The following is a 22,445-nucleotide window of genomic DNA, read 5'->3' as shown; positions in this document are numbered from 1 at the left end:
TGTAGGTTGCTGACCCCTGCTCTGTACATTAGTAAGGAGATGAGCATATTACAGTTGTTGGAGGGCTCTATTTAGCAGTAACAGGCGATAGGAAAGTCAGTCAACATTTTTTGTTTCTCTCATGAAAACTGGCCCACCCCCTTCCCCAAACCAATCTTGCCACAAATAATTGTCAACAACTTAATTTTCTGTTTTTTGGCTAAGATATTGATTTTTTTAAAAAAAATATTGAAATTGAATTCAGGATTGTTAGCAAGCATTTTTGGGGAACAAACATGTTAAATGACAATCTAAATGGCAACACAGCACTGCTTTCATGCTTGGCTCACTCCCCAGCCTGTTGGTCCAACAGCTGCAGTACAGAAGGAGATAGGTGGAAAACTGCAGGACCCCAAAATCCACCTCTTGGGGTGCAGAGTGGCAACAGCAGCAGCAAAGCCTCAGGTCCGATCACATGCCAATGGGCACTGCCACTAGCCCAGTGGACCATGGTGAAGTTAGCACAGCATCTGATCTCAGGAACGGGGCACCCATGGACCCACAGCAGCTCATCCTGCCCTGTTCAGCTCCATCTGGGAGAAAGAAGCGCTCCCCAGCTAGGGTGACCAGATCCAGATGTCCTGATTTTATAGGGCCAGTCCAAATATTTGGGGCTTTGTCTTATATAGGCAGCAATTACCCCCACCTAGGGTGACCAGACAGCAAGTGTGAAAAATCAGGACTGGGGTGAGGGGGGAATAGGAGCCTATATAAGAAGAAGACCCAAAAATTGGGACCGTGCCTATAAAAGCGGGACATCTGCTCACCCTACCCCAACCCCCTGTCCTGATTTTTCACACATGCTGTCTGGTTATCCCCAGCCCAGACTTGTGTGACCCTTCCAATCCTGGTTGCCTGTCAGGAGCGGCTCCAGGTCCCAGCATACCAAGCAAGCCGCGGGGGCCACTCTGCTGGTCACCACGAGGGCGGCAGGGAGGTTGCCTTCGGCGGCTTGCCTGTGGAGGGTCCGCTGGTCCCACAGCTTCGGGGGACCTCCTGCCGGCATGCCGGCGGAGGGTCCGCTGGTCCTGTGGCATCGGACCTCCTGCAGGCATGCCTGTGAGAGGTCCGCCAAAGCTGCGGGCCAGCGGACCCTCCGCAGGCAAGCCGCCGAAGGCAACCTGCCTGCCGTGCTTGGGGCGGCAAAATCCCTAGAGCCGCCCCTGTTGCCTATGGAGGAAGTGAGTTACTTTCGCTTTCATTCTTCAGCAGGCAGCCAGCCTCCCCCAGCACCTCACCCAACCCAGCTCTGACAGAGGAGAGCGGGGGAGAAAGGGGTGCTCCGTGGGGGGAAGGGGTAAGGGGGGGTGCTCCCTGGGCCAGGGGGGAGAAGAATGGACGTTATGGGGGACAACAGAGGATCCTGCCAGAGCCGCCGAGCCTGCCTCACCTCAGGCTGCGGGAAAGAGTCACACTCACAGTGAGTTCCTGTCCAGAGACCCCAGCAGCCAATCCCCCCCGCCCAGACTGTGCTGCATTCGGATCTCTAGGACCCAGCAGCCTCCACTGCTTCCCGTCTGTCCGGGCTCCCAGCAGAGCGGTGCCCCCACACCTAGGGGTGCCCTAGGCGGCTGCCTGTTCTGCCTATGGCTGAGGACGGCCCTGCCCCTCTATCCATCCCCATCCACACCTCCCCATCCATCATATGTAGTAGCTGTACCAGATGTGCCCCAGCTGAGCCCCCTCCCCCCCGTAAGGGCAGTGGGACAACGACCTCCCGGGACCCAACCTTGTCTCTCTCCCCAGGGTTTTCGCTGGGCTCCACCATCCAGTCGCACACCAAGGGCATCTGGATGTGGTGCCTGCCCCACCCGCGCCGGGCCAGCCACACCCTGGTGCTGCTGGACACCGAGGGGCTGGGCGACGTGGAGAAGGTGAGTGGGGGCAGGAGCTGCTGAGGTCACTGGCAAGGTCTGAGTGGGAGGCAGCCTCTGTGTGCAGGGACTCAGCCCCCCTCCGGTGAAAGGGGGCATGTCACAACCCCCCGCTGCCCTGGGGGGCTGAGCAAAACGCTCCCCCACCCACAGACCTGAGCAAAGGGGGGCGTCTTCTCCAGCATCCCAGCAGGGAATGTCAGAGGCAAAATCATTGTCCCGAATGGACTTTGAGTAGCAGCCCCCTGACTGAGCCCCCCCCCCGCCCCCTGCAGCACAGGCCCCCTAGCGCCAGCCTGGGGCATCGGGGCCAGCCCTGGCACCACCTGCCCACCGCTACCAGGACACTCACGACCTCAGGAGACGGCGGGCGCCATTCTCAGAGACTCCAGCTCTGCCCCCTCCCCAGCTCTGCCCCGTGGCACATGGAATCTCATTAACGCCTGGCGGAGCTGCCCTCAACTCCTGCAGGGCAAGGAAACGAAACGAAGCCTTGGGCGCCTGGCTGCAGGGATGTGGGATCTCCAGGGCATCTTGGGCAAACAGGTCCGGGGGTTTCCCAGGCTCCACAGGGCGTCAGGAGCACAGGGCCCCAGGGAAGGTTAGCGCCGTCTGCAGGAGCTTCCTCCAGAGCGATCCGGGGTAGGAGCTGCTGAGCGGGAGGTAGAGCTGCCACCTGGCCAGTTTTCGCACGGCCTGGCAGGTTGCCGGTTAAATGTGTCGGGGGGTTTCCCCACTCGGCACAGGTCAGCCCAGCGCAGAAGGGAGGGAGGCCGGCTCGGTAACTGACAGCAGAAGCAGTGGAGCCGGAGGACTCGGGGCTCAGCTCTAGGGGGGCCACCTGGAGTTTGGGCTGGTCGGGCGGCAGCCGTGTGGCAGCTCTCGCAGGGATCGTGCGTTCAGCAGCATCCCCAGAAATCCCAGAACCAGGGGTACAAAACCAGGCGAAGGCCTGCGTCTCCCGGCCTGGCTGTCCCTTGTAACAGCGTCACTGGGAGAGGGCTCGTCTCTCCAGCCCTGCTGGCTGCTAGGGCCCCAAAACTCAACCCCAGGAGTCTGTGTCATGCCACCAGCCTTCTCCTTCCTGCCCAGGGCGACACCAAGAACGATGCGTGGATCTTCGCGCTGGCCGTGCTGCTCAGCAGCACCCTGGTCTACAACAGCAAAGGGACCATCGACCAGTATGCCATGGAGCAGCTGCAGTATCCTTGTCGTGGGGTGGCCATGGGGGGGCAGGGGAGGGCTCCACACTGGACACGGGGGGCTGTTCTGCCCCGTGCCTTTGCTACGGCCCCACCTAGATTCCTCAGCCCCACGAGTAGCTTTGTGTCCGAGATCAGCACCCACATCCGGACGAAAGCCCAGGCCGAGGATGGCTTTGAGGACGACACTCAGTACTCCCGCTTCTTCCCCAAGTTCATTTGGGCTGTTCGGGATTTCACGCTGGAGCTGAAACTCAACGGGCGGGAGGTGACGGAGGATGACTATCTAGAAAAAGCGCTAGTGAGAAGGAAGGGTAAGAAAGACACGTCCGTGTTTTCCCCCAGCCTCGTCACCACTCGGGCAACGACGGCCTCGGCTTTGGCCAGCAGGCCTGGCCGTGTGTGTTCCTTCTGGCCAGCTCGCTCTGGGAGAGTTTTCTCCGCAGCCCAGCCCCGGGGATCTCCAGGCCTTCCAGTGACCCGGCGCCAGCAGCAAAGTCCCTGGGAGACTTCATGGAACCTCTGTTCTTTTAAGGCCAATTTTCTTCAGCGTTTTTTGCATCTGCATCGTAAGACTGTCCAGACTGGGTCAGATCAATGGTCCCTCCAGCCCAGTGTCCTGTCTCTGACAGCAGCCGGTGCCAGGTGCTTCAGAGGGAAGGAACAGAACAGGGCATCTCTCCAGTGATCCATCCTCTGTCATCCTGTCCCAGCCTCTGGCAGTCAGAGGTTTAGGGTCACCTGGAGCATGGAGTTGTGTCCCTGCCCATCCTGGCTAACAGCCATTGATGGACCTGGCCTCTATGAACTTATCTAATCCTTTTTTGAACCCACTTACACTTTTGGCCTCCACAACATCCCCCAGCAAAGAGTTCCACAGGTTGACTGTGGGTGAGGAGATCCAGGAAATTAACTTCTTGGCTCCTGAATCTAAAATGATGAGCCTGTTCAGCTTGAGCTAAGCGACCAAGTCTGGTCACTCCAAAGCCATAGCAGGTTGGGGCCATGGGGCGGGTCTCAGCGATGTAGATAATCCACCTCCCCAAGGCTGGCGGGCGAGAACAGAGCCAGGAGTTGTGTTAATGTGAGTTGTGGACACAGCCACAGTCTGAAGTCAGTTGAGGTTGGTTGTTCCCGTTTGCTGGCTTGTGGCGTCAGTCCCCTCTGCACACAGAGCTCTGGGCTCTCCTCTGGGGGGAGGGAAATGGGGTTTCTGGGGTCAGGTCTTGTGTGACTGGACAAGTTGCCTAACGACATTTCCTCCTTCCCAGGGAGGAGGGGGGATGAATTCGGGGGTGTGAGTAAAGCCCGTTGGCTGGAGAAAGGCAAAAGGCTGCTCAGCGTTTCACACACTCCAGCAGCAGCCCCAGGTCCCCCTGGCACTGAAGTAAGATGTGAATGCAGCAGTCGCAGCCCCCAGAAAGCCCCTGGAGCTGTTTCGCAAGGGCTGGGTGGGGGCCAGTGGTCGGGTCAATGCGGCTGAGCAGGTCTCTGTTCCGAGTCTCCAGGTTTCACAAATGAAGTGACCAAGTACAACCTGCCCCGCGACTGCCTTCGCAACTACTTCCCCACCCGCAAGTGCTTTGTCTTCGTGCCGCCCGTGGCGGGAGAGGAAATGAGCCAGCTCTGCACGCTGCCGGACAGCGCCCTGCACCCACAGTTCCTCGCGCAAGCCACCAGGTTCTGCGAGTACGTCCTCCGGGAGTCGCAGGTCAAGACCGTCCCCGGAGGGCAGCCTGTCACCGGCCGACGTACGTCAACGAAGGGACCACGGCCTTCGGCCCATCCTGTAATAGCTGCTGCCCAGCTAAAGAGGCCATGCCCCAGCCTCCAGCGCTTGCTTGCTGCATTTCAAACCAGCCCCTGGGGACTTTCTCCCCAGCTGCCCCCTGCCTTGGCAGGAGCTCCCGTAACCCGCCCCAACGCCACCTCGCGGTCCTGCTGCAGGGCCTCCTCCTATCTATCTATCTATCTGTCTATCTATCTATCTATCCCCACCCCCCTATATCTATCTATCTATCCCCAGCCACCCCATCTATCTATCTATCTATCTATCCCCAGCCACCCCCTCTATCTATCCCCACCCCCCTATATCTATCTATCTATCCCCACCCTCCTCTATCTCTCTATCTCTCTATCCCCACCCCCCTCTATCTATCTATCTATCTATCTATCTATCTATCTATCTATCTATCTATCTATCTATCTATCTATCTATCTATCTATCTATCTATCTATCTATCTATCATCAGTTGTAACCTGCCCCTCAGCACTTTCAGTATCTGGCGCTTTCCACGTAAAGTCAATAGCAGTAGCCATGGCCCAGGTCGGGAGTTAGGTATCTAGGTACTTCTGAGGAGCTGGGCCCATCCCTTGGGGGTTCCTGGAGTCTCTGGTTCTTTGGTAAAATCTCTGCTGGGCTCTGGTGCTTTAGGGGTTTGTTGGATTTGGGGGTGTTTTGGTGACTGACTGTCATCCCAGCTCATCTTCTCGGCACAAGCTTATTTATGACCACGTGGAAGGTCCCTTTGTGCTCCCAGATGCTGAGAACCAGAACTCCTGAGATCTAAGAGCAGCACAGTATTTGGCTGGGCAGACCCCATGTCCTGGGCAGAGCCACTCAGAGGATTCAGGGGGCCTGGGGCAAAGCAATTTTGGGGGCCCCTTCCATAAAAAAAAGTTGCAATACTATAGAATACTGTATTCTTGTGGGGGCCCCTGTGGGGCCCGGGCAAATTGCCCCACTTGCCCCCCCCGGTGGCCCTGATCCTGGGGGCACGCGGCTGAGCAGGCCAGACGCCAGGCCTGCACTGGACTTTCTCCTCCCTTCCTCCCTGCAGTGTTTGGCACCTTAGTGCAGAGCTACGTGGACACCATCCGCAGCGGGCAGGTGCCCTGCCTGGACAACATGGTGACCGCCATGGCCGCCATTGAGAACGAGGCGGCCCTTAGGGAGGCGCTGACTCACTACACGGCCGGGATGGAGGGGCTGCGGCTGCCGGCGGAGCTGAGTGAGCTCTCGGCAGTGCACGGGATGTGCGAAGGGGACGCCTTGCGGCTTTTCATGCAGCGCTCCTTCAAGGACGAGGGTTACACGTACCAGAAGCGGCTGATGGTATGTGAAAGCCAGGGGCCCTGCCGTCCTCCCCCGCGCTGTCTGAACTCTTTGCTGCCAGGCCATTCGCACAGCGCGGCTACCCTGCGACAGACGCCCCGGACCGTTAGCGCGGCCCCGGGATTCTGAGGGCGAGACCCAGATCCTAAGGCCTGACCCAGACTTACACCCTGGCTGTCAGTGTAGACGTAAAGAATGTGGGGACCTCACTCATTTCGGCTTCCAAAAGGCTTCTGAGGTTAAAGGCAAAGTCATCCTGGGGGAGAGGCAAAGGATGGTCATGGAGCTAATCCAGGCAATGCGACTCGATGGACTTTGGCTCTGATCCGGGGTGGGAATTCCTATGAAAGCAGGACCCAGGGCTGGGGTAACTAACACCGAGCGAGGTGTCTGAGCCTGAGCTCCGAGAGGTGGGACTTCAGCCCAGCATGGTGCCAACTCGAATGTGATACTTTACCTGGCAAACTTGGTTATGATTTCACTGAGTGGAGCAGGCAAGAGAGGGGAGAGCGAGCCAGTGACAACAATCTGGCCCCCATCGGACGGGCAACCCCTTATCAAAAACTGGCATGGCTCCTTTAGAGGTACCATGAAAGTGAGAGTGAACCAGCGTCTGGACCCCAGCAGGGCTGAGCCCATCTGCTCTGTTCACGCCTCTTTCGAGAGCTGGACAGGGGAGAGTTGATCTTGCCGGGGAGAGAGATTCTCTTGACTTCGGTTTGTAAAAACCTTTCCAGCAGCTCGTGATCCCATGGCCAAGCGGGTGAGAAACACCATGTGACTGCCACTGCCGCTCTCCCTGCCCAGCCATCTCCTAGTTTGTTCCCTGGGTCGGTGGGCTGGCTGGTGCCTGACGCTATGTTCTGTCCTGGGGGAGACGTAGCCAAACCCAGCAAGGGCAGCCGGGCCCGCGAGCCACGAAGAGCGGGGAGAGCTGGGGAGAGGGGCGTTTCCAGTCCAGGGAGCTGAGCTCGGAGACCAGGCACAATCGTAGGGGGAGCGTCTGCCCCGCGGACTGAGGGCAGTGCTGCCTTTTGTTGATTAGGAGGCGATGAAGGAAAGTTATGGGCGGTTGTTGGGCCAGAACGAAGCTGCGTCCAAGGACTCCTGCCGCGCCCTGCTGGAGACACTCTCAGCCGACATGCGGAAGCAGCTCAGCGATGGGGTTTACTCCCAGCCCGGTGGGTACGAGCTCTACCTGAGAGACCGGAGCCGGGTGGTGGAAGATTTCCGCAAGACCCCCAACAAAGGAGTCAAGGTGAGTCTCTGCAGCCAGCCCAGGCAGCGCGGAGTTTCCGAGTCCTCAGTGTTCCCACCAGCCGTGTTTTCCCGGGGGAAAGGGTTGGTATCGGATGCCTGGGCGCTCACAGACAATTCCAAACTGTGTGCTATGCGGGCATTTCTTCCCAGGCAGAGGAGGTACTGGAACAGTTCCTGGCCAGCAAGAGGAGCGAAGCAGAAACAGTCCTCAACGTCGACAAAAAGATGACTGAAGCAGAAAAGAACCTGGCCAGTAAGTCATAAAGTCAAATAAGATATTTGATAATATTATACAAGAAATATTAATGCAAGAAAACCTTTTTTTCCCTCTGTCCTTCCCCCAATCTGCTCTGCTCACAACACGCATGCGGAGAAGTTAGATACGAAACCATCAGTCCTCTTGCTGGAAGGTTGCACCGTAGCATGACTTTATTTCTGTAGATTTCAGAGTACACAAGAGGGAGCACAAACCAGGGAGAGACAAACCGGGCTGCTCCCTAAGGCAGTGAGGCACCATTCACTCCCAATGATTTAAGCCGTCTGCTCCAGGCTTTGCTACAGCCTTCTAGCAAGAGCAGAGACCCCCCTGCTCTGACGGCGAGAGCTTGCAATTCCAACAAAGTCCTCAAGACCCCACTCAACCCTTTCCTGCCTCACCTTCCCTCTTTCAGGACTTGCCAGCCTAGCGTTTTTGGGGTTGGCTGCACACACACTGGGCATGAAACATCTGAAAACCTCCCAAATGGGAATGCTCAGATTCCCGTCTCAGGTACACTGGTGTAAATCCAGAGTGACTCCATCTGAAGGCAATAGGGTCATTTCTCATCCACACCGGGATAACTGAGACCCATTGGATGTCACTAGGCCTGCCCTGCTCTTTCCTTTGTGTGTATTTAAGGCGGGAGGTTCCAAACGGCTCAGCGCTGGCCAAGCTCTGCTCCTGGGGAAGGGAAAGGCATTTTCAGGGGAGCAGATTAAGGAAACATGAAGGGCTTTTGAAAGTTATCTGGGGCCAGAGCCCTCTCCATCATCCCCAGAGCTCCATCGCCTCCCCAGCGCTGTGGGGATGTACCCATGTATTCCCCATTGTGTCGTCTCCTCCGTGTGCAATAGCCGTGCGAGTGGGCATGCAGCTGGCAGGACGGCCTTGCCCATGTGTGTGGGTCGGGTAGCGGTGCCCCACGATGCTTCTCTCGGATACTCAGCCCGCAAGGCTCTGGGGAAACTGGAGCCTGGCTTGGGTTTTAATTGTCATCTGCTTTTCCAAAAGCCCAGAGGCAGAAGGCGGAGTTGCTGGAGCAGCAGCAGAAGGTGGCGGAGGAGAAGCGGCTGCAAACGGAGCAGCTCATGAAGGACCAGGAGCGCAGCCACCAGGAGAACGTGAAGCAGCTGGAGGCTAAGATGGCGGAGGAGGCGGCTAATGCCAAGCAGGAGGCGGAGCGGGCGCTCCAGAGCAAGCTGAAGGAGCAGGAGGCCATGCTGCAGCAGGGCTTTAAGGAAATGGCCCAGATGCTGGGGGAGGAGATCACCGAGCTGAGGAAGGAAATAACCCGTTCCAAAGAGCAGGAGCTTCTCAACGCGGCAAAAGTCTTAGCTAAGGCTCTCATGATAGCTTATGACGCGTGGGTCAGAGACGACGAAGATGCCTACCCCGCCCCTTCCCAGAGCCAGGCCAGCAAGAGAACCGGGCGGCGGATGTAATCCAGGCCGTTAGCGACACGTGTAACCCCAGACGCATGAAGCAATTGGGTGTTTGGTTGCTCTGCACCCCTGCAGCTTGCAGCCAGGGCCAGCCCTACCCAGACGCAACGTACGCAGCTGCATAGGGCACCCGGCAATGTGGGGCACCAAATTCCCCAGTGCCCTACACAGCTGCCTGCTGCTCCAACCCCACTCCCACTGCCTCTTCCTACCCCTGCTCTGCCCCAGCCCCACCCCCACTCCACTACTTCCCCTGAGGACTGCAGCAGGGGTTGGACTCCCTGCACTCACCGGGCAGCGGGAAGTGGAGCAACCCGCTCCGCTCTGCCAGCTTGTGCTGGGGGGCAGTTTCCCCCCTGCCCTCCAAGCGTTCTGCCCCCCACAGGCCTTGGGTGCAGCCCTCCCCCCCGCGGAGGCCTGGGGCCAGACCCCTCCCCCCCACAGGGGGCTGCATAAGACACCAAAATGGCGAGGAACGGCCCTGCTTGCAGCACCTGGGGATACCCTGAGTCCAGGGAAAGGAGCCCTCCCGGGGGGTTCAGGTGTTGGCACCGCCGCCTTGTGTCGCGGAGTCCCCGGGCGATGCTCTGGAACTGCTCCCCACCAAGCCAGGCAGGATGCTGGGGAGCCTTCTCTCTCTCGGAGCAGACTGTCTGCAGGGCAAGAAGCTCACACGTCTTCACCTCCTGGGTCTCTCCTTGGAGCATTCAGCATCCTCTGCCCCTCCGTGAGCTTCCCACAGCGAGTCTACCCCAGCGGGGTCCTGGGGGGGCCACAGGGTCCTGCACCCCCACTTTGCAGTCAGACGTGACTCTCAGCCAGCCAGTAACACAGAGGTTTATCGATGACAGGAACAGGGTCTACACAGAGCTTGTAGGTCCAGAGAACTGGACCCATCAGCGGGTCCATTCTTGGGGCAGTGAGCCAGACCCCCCATCTGCCCTCCACTCCTCGTCCCCAGCAGCTCCAGCCTGACACCCTCCAGCCCTTCCTCCCCTGCTCAGCCCTTTCCTGGCCAGGAGGTCACCTGATCTCTTTGTCTCCTTGGCATAAGGGATCTAAGGTGGGAGAACAGAGTGCAGTGATTTTGTGCACTGCCTTATCCACCACCTAGAGCTTCAGAAGTGCATAGGAAACTGAGGCACCCCTACACTATTCGGAGGAACATTAAGACCGGTCTCACTTTGTCCACCTTGCAAGGGCTCTAGCTGGGGCCCGCTGGATGGTTTCATATGCTGATTTCTGTGCACTCTGTGGCGCAAAAGGGAGGAAAAACAATGTCTGGGCCAGCGGAAGATTCACCCCTGGGGGAAGAAGCCCTGCGTGGTGTAACCAGCCTAGCCCTTAGGCCCGGTTGATGTTTACCCAGGACTTTGGGAGCTAGGTTAGCGCAGGTTCCCGTGCCCTGGCCCATGGCCCATTTGGTGGCTCTAGCCAGCCCGGGCCAGGGAGCTGCCCCTGCTGGTCACCCAGCTTCCAAAGGCCCAGTGGGACCTTTTCAGCAGTGCCCTGAGGCCAGATTTCTAGAGGGTTTCAGCCCCTGCAGGTGGCAGGTGGATGCCAAAGGGTGTCTGCAAAAGCGGTCCTTTGGGAGACAAGATTCAATCTTTCAGAGGCCGGGGGGGCCATGCAAGTGTCCCTGGGCCTCCATTTTCCTCCCCCCGATAACGGCACACGGGCTTCCCCAAATTGAGCCAGGCCTGGGCAGGGGTCGTTGATTAGAAATGTCCCCCAGCCCTAATCCCCCAGCGCCTTCGAGCTGCCACGGCCCGCCGGGATCAGCACCACACCAGACTCAGCGCCCGCAGCTCTCACTGTGCCCCACAGCTCCGCTTCTCGCTGGCCTCTTCCCCACCCCTTTTGCACGGAGCGTCTCTGCCCTGCATCAGTCGCGGGTCTGGCACTGGCTTTGGCCCAGAGACGGGAACCAGCTGAACCCTTGATCCTTCCCCAGCATGCGACAGTCTCCTGGGCAGACCTGCTGGAGTCCAGCGACACCCGCCTGTCAGGTTATTGACTTGAACTGGGACCGTGTAGATCGTTGTTGCAACCAAAGTCCTGTAGTGGCACCAAATCTTGTATAAAGGGGGTCAAATGAGGTGTCTAAGACAAGGTTCTGGTTTGCTGGTTATGATGCTGCTGTCTCTGTGTGTGTATCATTTTTGTAGTTGAAGTTATGAATATTGGCTCTGTACTGTCTGTATTTCAAACTTATGCTGACACCCCAGAGAAGTTGGTGTTAGCTCTGCCTAGCCTGCTTGATGGCCCATTAAGGACCATACACTATGCAACTGATCCATGGAGAGAAGGCAGATATGCAGGGCCGGTGCTTCCATTTAGGTGACCTAGGCGTTGCCTAGGGCGCCAGGATATGTGGGGGGGGGGGTGGCATTTTGCCGCCCTCTGCGGCAATTCGGCGGCAGGGGGTCCTTCTGCGCTCTGGGTCTCCGGTAGCATTCAGCTGCGGGTCCTTCACTCGCTCTGGGACCCGCTGCTGAATTGCCGCCGACCGGGAGCGCAGAAGGACCCCTGCCTAGGGCACCAAAAACCCTGGTGCCGCTCCTGCAGATCTGCCTTGTAACTGAGTGAAGTGCAGGGACTTGCCCATGTGACTCCAGACTCCATTCTGCTGTAATTTTTCCACAGTAAGAACAGAGAGGTTCTTACACCTGGAAAAGCCTATAAAAGGCTGATGCCTCATCTCCATCTTGTCCTCAATCCTGCTTCCTACCTCTGGAGGGACTTTGCTACAGACAGAAGCTCTGAACAAAGGCCTGAATGACCCATCCCAGCTGGGGACGTTCCAGAGACTTGATTTGAACCTGCAGTTTATTCCATCTCTGCTACAAGCCTGAACCAAGAACTTTGCCATCACTGTATGGAATTGATTCCATTTAACCAATTCCAGCTCTCAGCTCTATTTCTTTCTTTTGTGAATAAATCTTTAGATTTTAGATTCTAAAGGATTGGCACCAGCGTGATTTGTGGTTAAGATCTGATGTGTATATTGACCTGGATCTGGGGCTTGGTCCTTTGGGATCGAGAGAACCTCTTTTCTTTCACTGGGGTTTTGGTTTTTATAACCATTCATCCCCATAACGAGTGGCACTGGTGGGGCTACTGGGAAAGTGGAGGGTCTGAGGGAATTGCTTGTTGACTTGTGGTTAGCCAGTGGGGTGAGACCGACGTCCTCTCTGGCGGGCAGGTTTGGTGCCTTAGAAATGGAAAAACCCCAGCCTGGGCTGTGACTGCCCTGCTCTGAGCAATTTGTCCTGAACTGGCACCTCAGTTGGGTCCCACCAGAACCAGCATTGTTGCACCACCTGAATTGTGTTCAGTGCCTTTGGGGGCATTGCACTGAAACGCAATTGTTTGGGTCTTGTGAGGCCGTATGTCATGGGGGGGCTTGTGGAATTCCTCCTCTTAAGTCGGCCCGGGAGCGGCTCACGCTGGATTCTCCAGGGATCGGCAGCCAGAGAAAGAGGGTTGGGGCTAAATCGCCTGGCTTTGAGCAGGCTCGGGGCCTTTAACCAACCCCGCCCTGGCCCGTGGGGGGCCCAGTCCTTTGGGGAGGGCCGGCAGGCCCCACAGGGCTGGGAGGTAGCTCTGAACTACGGTTGGGGCCTGGGAGATGCCTGCTGTGGGGGAGTGTGAAGGACTCACGCTCCAGAGCCCCGGTGGTGCCGGCCGGGGACTCGCTGGTGAGCTCGCTAGCAGGGGGGCAGCTTATCGGGTTGTTTTCAGTGTGTTTTCTTTGTAACGTCTCTACCCCAAGAATAATAAACCTGGCCCGGGGAGCGCTGGCCGCGAGCGCCCCACGCCTGGCGAGGACTCAGCGATTGGTCTCAGAGGAATAACCAGCCGGCCCGGTTCGTCTGCCTTTGCTGGGGAGTTCGCCGTGTGACTGGGAGCCGGGCAGGCCAGGGAGCCTGGAGTGGAGCCTTGCTGGGCTGTCGAGGGGGAGCAGAGCTGCAGCTGCCCTCGGGCTCCGGGCCAGCAGCCGCCACTCCGGACTCTGGTTCCCAAGCTCTCTGCTCCCCCCAGACTCAGGCTCGACTCTCACTCGTAATCCCCAGGGCAGCCCAGCCTCCTGCGTACACCAAGCTGGGATGCGCCTGGCCTGGGACAGGGAAGACGGGGGGCGGCTACCAGGCGACAGGGCCTTTGGAGGGTAGATCCTAGCTGGGGCGAGCGCTTCCCCTCTCCCGAAGCCCTGGCTGCTGCACAGCACCGAGCAGGGCGCGGCCTGCAGAGCTCACAGCAGGGTGCCAGCGGAGGGCGGGTCGTGGCCCTGCACGGGCGCTCGCTCGGGCAGCTGGTGTGAATGGTGCTGGGGGCTGTGTGCATCTGTGGCTGTTGGCGCTTCCTATTGGCACAGGCTGGGCCCGGCTTTCCTCCGGCTGGCTCTGCAATAGGGAGGTGGAGGAAACAGGCAGCTTGTTTTCCTCCCAGTGAGTGAATCCTTCCCCCCCTGAACGTAAGAACGGCCAGACTGAGTCAGACCAAAGGTCCATCCAGCCCAGTGTCCTGCTGCCGACAGTGGCCAGTGCCAGGTGAACAGAACAGGGAATCACCAAGTGATTCAGCCTCTGTCGCCCATTCCCAGCTGATGGGGAACAGAGGCTGGGGACACCATCCCTGCCCAGCCTGGCTAATAGCCACTGGTGGACCTGTCCTCCATGAACTTACCTAGTTCTCTTTAACCCTGGAGCCTCCCCCAAGCTTTGGGGCTCAGATGGGGCATGAAACCCCGGCACGGCCGGGCAGATGCCGGCACTGGCCTCAAGCGGACAGAGACAAGGTGGCATCTAAGTTCTGCCTCTTTGTACCGGCTGTGATTCGGTGACTCTTGCGGCCGTGGGAGGCTCCTGTCCCCCCGTGCGTTACAGACCCGAGATCATTCACAGGTGAGAGAGGATTAACATTTAGTCCTTCCCCCTCCTGCCCTCGGGCTCAGGGGGCCATTTGGGCCGCTCCTCAGATGAACCCGGTGAGCTGTGACAGGGCTCCATGGAGCTCGGCAGCTCGGCCCTTTTGCCTGCAGAAGTTGGTCCAATAAGTGACATTAATGCCCCGGCCTTGTCACTCCATAGAAGGAGGCAGGCGTGTCACAGCCCCTCTCTAGCCAGGAAGTCTGTATTGCAGCTGCCAAGGTGGCAGGTCTGGGCACCTTGTGAGGTCCGTTAGTCCAGGGACCCAGCCCCAGTGTCCCCCCACACCCCTACCCGCGGCAGGAGGACGCTGGGAGACCCGCCAGGCGAAGGTCCCTGCTTCTTGTGAGGGACAACTGGGACGGATGGGGCAGGGCAGGGAAGGGCGGGCGGATCCTAGTCTCTGGCTACCAGCACCTCCCTCGGCTGCCACCCACGGGGCTCCGGGGCCATCTGCTACGCCACCTGGACTAGCAGCTGCTCCCTTGGGCTCTGATGGGGCTGCAACTTACAGTTGGTATTTATTAGGTGTATTACGGTAGCACCCAGCATCCCCATCCTGGCCCAGGACCCCAGTGTGCCAGGGGCTGCACGTTACGGTTGCTATTAGGTGTATTACGGTAGCACCCAGGAGTCCCCGTCCTGGCCCAGGACCCCAGGGTGCCAGGGGCTGCACGCACACAGAACCCAGAGCCGGGCCCTGCCCCAGGGTGCTCCCTGCCCTGCATTCATCATGAGGGGCGAACCGCTGAAGTGCCAGAATTGGAGGTCAGGCGTTTATCTGAACCTCTGGTTGGGGGGACCCCTGCCCCCCCAGTGGTGCCCCCCCAGCGCCCCACCCCCATGTGAGCAGCGCCTCAGTCTGCCTGTGCCCTCGCTTGCTCCCCAAACCCGCAGGCACCTCGCTGGTCCCTGCAGTTCTCCTGCCGCCAGCTGGCGCCTGATACCCGCATGGGAGCCGGATCGATCCACGCGGCACCCGCCCTCCACTGCCCTGATCTGTTTGCTCAGAGATAGCTTGGCAAACGCAGCTGGCAGCTGCTTATCACCAGGCAGGACCGGCTGCAAGGGACGCTCCCTTTGGCAGCACGGCTGGCGGGTGACCCCTCGCCCCTGCCCTGATGGATCTGTACCTCGGCTTCGTCATTCTGGAGGGGCTCCTGGCCCTGGCCGTGGTGGGCACCAACCTGCTGGTGTGTGCCACACTCTGCCTGTACCGGGAGCTGCGGAGCGTCACCAACTGCCTGGTGGCCTGCCTGGCGCTGGCCGACCTGGGCGTGGGCGCCCTGGCCATCCCCTTCTCCGTGGTGCTCAGCCTGGAGCTCACCCTCTGCTTCTACACCTGCCTCTTCCTCGCCTGCTTCCCGCTGGTCACCACCCAGTTCTCCATCCTCCTGCTGCTGCTTATCGCGCTCAACACCCACCTGAAAATCCGGTTGCCCAGCAGGCAAGAGAGATGGGGCCCCCTGGAGCAGGGCCTCCCGGGGGTGTGGGCGTGGGGAGTTCCCCAGCCAAGGGGCAGTGGGATACGCCAGCTGGCTGGCTCCGGGGCTGGGCAAGCCAGTCTCTGGCTCCGGTGGGTCTGGGGGCTCCTAGCAGGCCGCGGGGGGCACCCGCCATCCTACAGGCAGCATTGGCACACAGCTTTTGGCATGTGCCAGGCCATCCCGGCGGGAGTGGCTCTGCCCAGGCTGCCGGGCAGCTGGAGCCCACCAGGGCTGGGGCTCCAGGCTTGCAGGGGGGTGCCGAGGGCCCTGAGCCGGCTCTCTCCTTGCAGCTACGCCGTGCACGTGAGGAAGGGCCGGGTGCTGGGGGCCGTGGGCCTGTGCTGGCTGCTCTCGCTGCTCATCGGCCTCTCCCCCATGATGGGCTGGAACCACCTGGGGCACTATGTGGAGGGGAATCGGACCCTGGCCACCAGCTTCACCGCCGAGCGAGCCGCCGTGGTCCTCATCGCCCGCGACCAGCCCTATGGCGGCTTCCTCTCCAAGGTGTATCTGGCTGCGCGCGGGGCGTCCCCCTACAGCCAGCTGCACGACGACCACCTGGGGCGCTGCTCCTTCACCTCCGTCTTCGCCCCCGAATACCTGGTCTACTTCATCTTCTTCGCCTGCACGCTGCTGCCCCTGGGCGCCCTGCTGGGCATCTACACCGACCTCTTCCGGCTGGTGCGCGGGCACTTCCTCGCCCAGCCGCTACAGGCAGCCAAGCGCAGGGAGCTGCACATGGCTCGCACCCTCCTCCTCCTGCTTGGCATCTTCTGCCTCTGCTGGATCCCGCTGCATGTCGTCTACTGCGTGCGGCTCCTCTGCCCCGGCTGCCGGAGCTACGCAGCCCTGGACCGCCTGGCCGTGCTGCTGTCCCACCTCAACTCCCTGGCCAACCCACTCGTCTACGCCATGAGGAAGAAGGACTTCGGGCGGGCGCTCAGGTCTGTCCTCCTCCGCTACGTCCTCTGCTGCTCCAGCGCCAAGGTTCAGCCCCAGGGCCACAGAGGCTGAAGATAAGAGAGACCAAGGCCCAGGCCTGGTCCTTATTCCCCGATCCCGGCATAGCGCCCCGCTGAGCTCCCTGTCCTATTGGTAAAGGGAAGGGGTGACGCCCCCCCTACCCCAATCTCTGGTGCCTGCCCCCTCAGCAACCCCCCAGCAGGGGCTGGCTTTTCTTCTCCTGGCTTTGTGTCCCTGGGGTTATTGTCTGTTAAATACCAGCCCCACCTGGACGGTGCTGAGCCGCTTGGCTGACGCTGAGCTCCGGCCATGGGTTCCCGGTCTCTGGGCGCGTCGGAGGCAGCCAGCTCCGCCAGCCAGCGCGACCAGGGAAAACGGGGGGGCTCCCGCCGGCTCAAGGAGCAATTATTGAAGAAGTGGTGGCAGGGATCGATCATGCCGCTGTCGGGCGGATAATGGATCCTGCTGCCAGGCAATAAAACCGTCCCGTAACTGGCCTCCTGCTTTTACCAAACATTTGCTAAATTGATTCTGGGAAAGGGCAGGGGTGCGGGGCCACGGGCTGGCTGGGGCGGCAGGGAAACAGGCCAGGGCTCCCTTCCAGCTGGGGGAGGGAAGTGGGGGGCTGGGAGGGACTGGCTGGCTCGGCGGGGCGGGGAAGGGGGCTGGAAGGGACTGGCTGGCTGGGAGCAGGGGAATGGTTCCCTGCTGGGGGTGGGGCAGAAGGCTGGAAGGGACTGACTGGCTGGCGGGGGGGAGCGGGAGAGGGTTGGGAGGCACTGGCTGGCTGGGGGTCGGGGGGAATGGTTCCCAGCTGGCAGGGGCGGGTGGTGTTGGGAAGGACTAGCTGGGGTGGGGGCTGGTTTGGGGTGGGGAACAGGCCACAGCTCCATCAAAGGCAGCATGTTTCCAGATTGGGGGGGGTTGGCAGGGGAAGGGGATTGGGCCATGGCTCTGTCCAGCGCAGGCCGTTCTCAGGTGTGGGGGGGCCTGGCTCGAGGCCCCCGGCCACAGTGAAAGTGACCCAGTGAAACTCCCCAGCATGGCATGAGCCGCTGTGATGTCACAATGAGACTGTGATAAGATGAGATGATGTCACAGTGAGTCTCTGTGACGTCACAAGGCTGTGGGTCAAACGCGGTTACATCACATTTGGATGCTGTGATGTCGTCGGACCGCGACTGGATGCGGCTACATCACACGTCGAGGCTGTAATGTCACAACGAATCGATGTGACGTCAAACTTCCGCCCCGCAGCTCCAGACAACCCCGGCTTCCGCCCCGCGCAGATTTCCCCGCCCCCTGACTTCCGCCCCGCGGGGCCCCGCCCTCCTCTCTCCCGCTCGGCGGCGATTGGCCGGGCGCAGCTCTCGCGGGGCGCGATTGGGCGAGAGGCTCTCGCGGGATCTGGGGCCCCGTGTTCTGAGGGCGGGCGGCCCCGTACGGCCCTTTCCGAGCCCGGCAGCGCGGAGCCAGCAGCGAGGTGAGGAGGGGGAGGGGTCGGCCCCGGCCAGGGACCCCCGCTCGGCCCCGGACCCCCCATGGGGCCCCCTGGACCTGCTCCCCCGCCACGGCCTTGGGGCCTCGGAGTGGGGGAACCGGGGGGGCCGCCCGATTGGGGGGGGCACGGGGGGGGGGGCCGCCCCGTGTCGGGGAGGGGGTCACCGGGGCAGGTCGCGCGTGTCGGGGGCACGGGGAGGGCGCGCCCCGTGTCGGGGGGGGTCACCAGGGGGGAGGGGCCGCCCGTGTCGGGGGGGTCACCGGGGGAGGGGCCGCCCTACTTGTGTCGGGGGGGGTCACCGGGGGAGGGGACGCCCCGTGTCGGGGGGCTCCGATCTGCCCCGGGGCCGTGCTTGCAGGGGGGGGCGGGGGGCCCAGGCTCTGGACCTGGGGCCCCCGTGGTGGGGGCAGCCGGGTGGCGCGCGGTGCCTGTGGCCGGGGCTGAGCCCGTAACCCGGGTTCGTGCCGCTGTAACCGGCCCAGCTCCGCGGGCACCTGGGTTCCTGCAGCGCCTGCGGCCGTGCGCGCGGCGGGGGCGAGGGGCCCCGCTTTGCTGGGCGGAGAAGGGCGCTCCCCGCTGGGGGGTGCGGGGCTGGGCCCCGTCCCCGGCTCGCTCCCGCTTTGCATCCCAGCAGGGCCGGTGCTGCCGTCCGGCCGCAGCCGGGTCGGCCCCAGGCCCGCTGAGCAGGGCGCTCCTGTCTTGCAGATGCCCGGGGTCACGGTGAAAGACGTTAATCAGCAGGAGTTCGTCAGGGCCCTGGCGGCCTTTCTCAAGAAGTGAGTTTGCCCTTTTCCGGGGGCTCATTCGGGGGAGGGCCGGTCGGGACAGCGGCTGTGCATCTGGCCAGGATACGTTTCCTCTCCCCAAATGCCCCTTTTGGTCTCTGTGGGTCCCTGCACTCCTTGGGCCCTGGGAAGTCTCCTCTGCGGGCCTGCTACCCGCCGCTGTCCCTGGCTAGGCTGCTCGGGAGCTGGTGCTGACTTGTCCCTGGTTTGGTTCCAGGTCAGGAAAGCTGAAGGTGCCCGAGTGGGTGGATACGGTCAAGCTGGCCAAGCACAAGGAGTTGGCCCCGTACGACGAGAACTGGTTCTATACCAGAGCAGGTAAGAATCCCAGCCCTGCCCATAGCAGCAAGGGGCACGTCTGCCCCCATACCAGCAGAGCAGTGACCCCGAATGAGCTGGGGAGTCACAGCGCACGTCCCTCCCACGCTGGGTGGCGCTGGCAAGTGGTCTTGGGGCTTCGGCTTGTGTGGCGTGTCCTGGGGAGGGGCAGTTCTGCAGGGCAGCCGCTCGCCTCAGCCAGCAAGCGCCTATTGAACCCGGAATCTGAGTGCCAGGCACTGAAAAGTGTGTTGTGTTCGCTCCTGCTGGGAGCTGGGGGTGTGGGAGGAGACGATCGAATCGCGATCACCCTGCGTTGCTAGTGAGGGACTATGGCCTTGTGCCTCTGATCCGTGGGCATGGCCGCTGCGGTTCCTCTGTCTGTCTCCTGACGCTGTCTGAGGGCCTCGGGCGGTGCTCCTCCCTCTGGGCACTGGGGCTTGTTTGTGACTCTTGGGTTGGCTCGTGAACACGCCGCATAGGGCAAAGGAACGGGCTCTGAATTCAGCTCTGCGCCGCAGCCTTTCCTGCCTGGCTGGGAGCCTCATCTGGCTGGCAAGAGGCTTTCGAACGCGTCCTGCGCCCCAAACCCTCCAGCGCTGAACTAGAGAAACGTTCGGGCTCTGATCCCAGCCCCCTTTGTCCTGGGTTTGTTAGTGAGGGGTTAGCTCACCACCTGGGGGTGTACACTGATTTCACCAGCCCGCAGGCTGCGGGAGTCATGCAGGGAACCCCAAGCAGGTGGCAGCGGGAGGAACTCTGCCCTGCACAGCGATTCCAGCACCTCCGGCTTCCTAGCTAGCAAACCGAGCCCTGACCCCCATGAGTCTCCTGGTCGCAGCCCAGCTGGGCCGATCCCTGGTGCCTTCCCTCCCCCGCCATGTTGATTGCACGGAGCGGCTGGGTGGGGGAGAGAGGGCTTTAATGCTTTGGCTTGGAAGCAGCCACTGGGGCACCAGGCTAATGGGCTCTGCCTGTGGTTCTGCAGCTTCCACAGCCCGGCACCTGTACCTCCGCGGCGGTGCCGGCGTTGGCTCCATGACCAAGATCTACGGGGGCCGGCAGCGCAACGGCGTCATGCCGAGCCACTTCAGCCGCGGCTCCAAGAGCGTGGCCAGGCGGGTGCTGCAGGCCCTGGAGGGGCTGAAAATGGTGGAGAAGGATCAGGACGGGTGAGTGTTGAGGGGCCTGGCCAGCCGCTCATGATGAGGACGGACATGGCTGCTGGTCGGGAGGGGAGGCAGGTTTTGGAGCAGCCTGTCGGGTTTACACTGAGTATGCCGGGCGTTGGAGCCCGATCTGAACGCTGTGTGGCGGGCATGGGCTGCAGCCGAGCCGGCTCCAGGGGCCGGGGTGCTGGGAGAGCGTTAGTCCACAGCGGCAGATTCTTTATCCTTCATGTTTCCTTCCAGAGGTCGCAAACTCACCCCCCAGGGACAGAGAGATCTGGACAGAATCGCTGGCCAGGTAAGGCTGCGTTCCCACCCCTGTGTGGTGGGTAGGGCCCGGGGACCCCGCCTGTGCGTTCAGGGTCCCTGAAAGCGGGTGTGGTTCAGCCCATGGCAGCGTAGCAAGGGCCGTTCTCCTGCCCCACGGCCAGGACAGAGCCAGCCGCTGCCTTTGATGCCCTGGCTAGCAGGCCCGGCCGCATAGTGCTGAGCGTCCCCATTCCTCGCTCACTCCCTGCTGGGCTCTGCACGAAGTGGCCGTGTGACCCCCACAACCTGTCCTGGGGAGAGGGGTGGGGGGGCACCTAGGCTGCCCCCACTTCTCCAGCACGGCTCTCATCCGCCTCCTCTCTTCCAGGTGGCAGCTGCAAACAAGAAACATTAAAATGAGCGTCAGATAATAAAACCCGGTTCCTGTTTCACGCCTGCGCCTGTTCCTTTGCGAGGCTTTGCGCTGGGGCAGCTGGCAGCTGGCCCGTTCTGGGGCGACCCTCGGGGATGGGGCGCATCAGCAATGGACACCTGGAGCTTTCTGTCGGGCGAGGGGGATTTCTCCTCCAGGCGCTTGTTTGAAGTCCCCCAGGTATCCAAAAGTTGGTCTCCTTCTTCCTGTCACTCAGTGGCCCTGGCGGGGCGGGGTGTCCCAGGGTGTTTTCTGATGGGTGGGGAGACATGTCACCATCCTGGGTGTCTGCAGAGTGTCCCCCCCCCCCCACACACACACAAAAAAAGCAGGTCTGTGTATTAGATCAGGGGATCCCCAGCAGGGTAAGGGAGTGTGTAGGACACCCCACCCCCCGTCCTCTCGCACTGCCATCACTGCAGCACCAATGTCGCCGCAGCCTGGGCCGCAGCCTGGGCCGCAGGGACAGGCCGGGCCCCGGAGAGCTTCCAACGGCGCATCCTCCTCTCGACCCGACTGCATCTAGGCCGGGGGAGGTCAGTAGCTCCGGCGTGGGGGCAGCTGGATTTTCCATGCCCCGGAGCCTTGCGGCTGCCCCAGCACCTCACGGCTGTCCCAGCCGGGTAAATGACAGGGCAGGACGCGGAGGCTGGGAGCAGTGTGGGGGCTCTGGTATCCTGGCGCCGGTGCAGGGTGGCTGCTGGGGGCTGCTCAGTCTCTGGCCACCCACCTGGACTCGGACAGACTCCCTCACTCCCGAGTTCGTTACGCTCAGACTCCTCCAGGCCCTCGCTCCTGCCCCAGCTACCAGGAGCCCTGACGTGCAGCCCTGGCTGCGTCTGCTGGTTTATTCGTAACACTCCCGGTGCTGCGCTGTACCTGGTACATCCGCTGCCGCAGATCTGCCTGGGGAACTGGGCTGAGAGAACCAGAACCAGCCCTCATGGCCCAGCGAGCGCGCGGAGGAGACTGAAATACACCACGTGGCCTGTTCGTTTGGGGGCCCATGTGCGCTGACCGGAGTGGCCGGCTAGGCAAGGCCGAGGGTTTCTTGATGGGGCTCTGATCCCACTCCCTTTAGCCCCATCAGCCCTTAGCCGGGGGGCTACTCAGGAAGGCCAGGGCTTTCCAGAGCCTGCTCCTACGCGGCTTGCGGAGCTCGGGCCTGGGAGGTCTGTGAGGGGGTTCATGGGGGAGCATGAGGGGGCTCGGGACACTTACCCTTCCTTACGCTTAAAGCCCCAAACAAAAGAGCAACAAAGGAACCAGCTGCAGGCAGAAGCCGAGAAACTGAGCCGCCCCTACTCTGCTGATTGCTGCTGATGCAGCGTGTCCGGTTACCTGCCCTGTGGGCGGGGGGTGGATTTGTGCATTTGGTGCAGGGAGCTCCTGGCCCTCAGAGGCTGTGTACAGGCCTG

At 61.2% G+C, this 22,445-nt stretch overlaps 3 protein-coding genes across 3 annotated transcripts; all 3 read left to right on the top strand.

Annotated features, from left to right (window-relative positions):
- The first annotated feature begins 1,785 nt into the window (after positions 1-1,785).
- On the top strand, positions 1,786-12,154 carry LOC116818400 (guanylate-binding protein 3-like). Its single transcript, XM_032769265.2, has 8 exons — positions 1,786-1,913; positions 3,006-3,115; positions 3,236-3,429; positions 4,624-4,866; positions 5,956-6,230; positions 7,276-7,488; positions 7,641-7,743; positions 8,761-12,154. The coding sequence occupies exons 1-8, from the start codon at positions 1,833-1,835 to the stop codon at positions 9,189-9,191; spliced, it is 1,650 nt and encodes a 549-aa protein (XP_032625156.1). The 5' UTR covers positions 1,786-1,832; the 3' UTR covers positions 9,192-12,154.
- Positions 12,155-15,122: 2,968 nt separating this feature from the next.
- LOC116818402 (adenosine receptor A1-like) lies at positions 15,123-17,069 on the top strand. The gene is made up of 2 exons (XM_032769266.2): positions 15,123-15,569; positions 15,900-17,069. Exons 1-2 carry the CDS (start codon positions 15,244-15,246, stop codon positions 16,621-16,623), a joined length of 1,050 nt encoding a protein of 349 aa, XP_032625157.1. The 5' UTR covers positions 15,123-15,243; the 3' UTR covers positions 16,624-17,069.
- An 887-nt stretch (positions 17,070-17,956) lies between these two features.
- Positions 17,957-21,046, top strand: RPS19 (ribosomal protein S19). The gene is made up of 6 exons (XM_032769270.2): positions 17,957-18,055; positions 18,779-18,849; positions 19,076-19,176; positions 20,165-20,348; positions 20,589-20,643; positions 20,983-21,046. The coding sequence occupies exons 2-6, from the start codon at positions 18,779-18,781 to the stop codon at positions 21,007-21,009; spliced, it is 438 nt and encodes a 145-aa protein (XP_032625161.1). The 5' UTR covers positions 17,957-18,055; the 3' UTR covers positions 21,010-21,046.
- Positions 21,047-22,445: the final 1,399 nt, after the last annotated feature.

This window comes from Chelonoidis abingdonii, chromosome 11 (genome assembly GCF_003597395.2).
Source record: "Chelonoidis abingdonii isolate Lonesome George chromosome 11, CheloAbing_2.0, whole genome shotgun sequence".
NCBI classification, from domain to species: Eukaryota; Metazoa; Chordata; order Testudines; family Testudinidae; genus Chelonoidis; species Chelonoidis abingdonii.
This window is presented reverse-complemented; position numbering and strand designations above follow the sequence as displayed.

What these genes read in the sequence shown, in the direction of transcription:
- LOC116818400 (XM_032769265.2), top strand. Translation starts at nt 1,833, where the DNA reads ATGTGGTGCCTGCCCCACCCGCGCCGGGCCAGCCACACCCTGGTGCTG. An exon ending in TATGCCATGGAGCAGCTGCA is followed by an intron (nt 3,116 to 3,235) that starts GTATCCTTGTCG and finishes CCCCACGAGTAG; the next exon opens with CTTTGTGTCCGAGATCAGCA. An exon ending in CCCCCAACAAAGGAGTCAAG is followed by an intron (nt 7,489 to 7,640) that starts GTGAGTCTCTGC and finishes ATTTCTTCCCAG; the next exon opens with GCAGAGGAGGTACTGGAACA.
- LOC116818402 (XM_032769266.2), top strand. Translation starts at nt 15,244, where the DNA reads ATGGATCTGTACCTCGGCTTCGTCATTCTGGAGGGGCTCCTGGCCCTG. An exon ending in AAAATCCGGTTGCCCAGCAG is followed by an intron (nt 15,570 to 15,899) that starts GCAAGAGAGATG and finishes CTCTCCTTGCAG; the next exon opens with CTACGCCGTGCACGTGAGGA.
- RPS19 (XM_032769270.2), top strand. Translation starts at nt 18,779, where the DNA reads ATGCCCGGGGTCACGGTGAAAGACGTTAATCAGCAGGAGTTCGTCAGG. An exon ending in CTGGCGGCCTTTCTCAAGAA is followed by an intron (nt 18,850 to 19,075) that starts GTGAGTTTGCCC and finishes GTTTGGTTCCAG; the next exon opens with GTCAGGAAAGCTGAAGGTGC. An exon ending in TGGACAGAATCGCTGGCCAG is followed by an intron (nt 20,644 to 20,982) that starts GTAAGGCTGCGT and finishes CCTCTCTTCCAG; the next exon opens with GTGGCAGCTGCAAACAAGAA.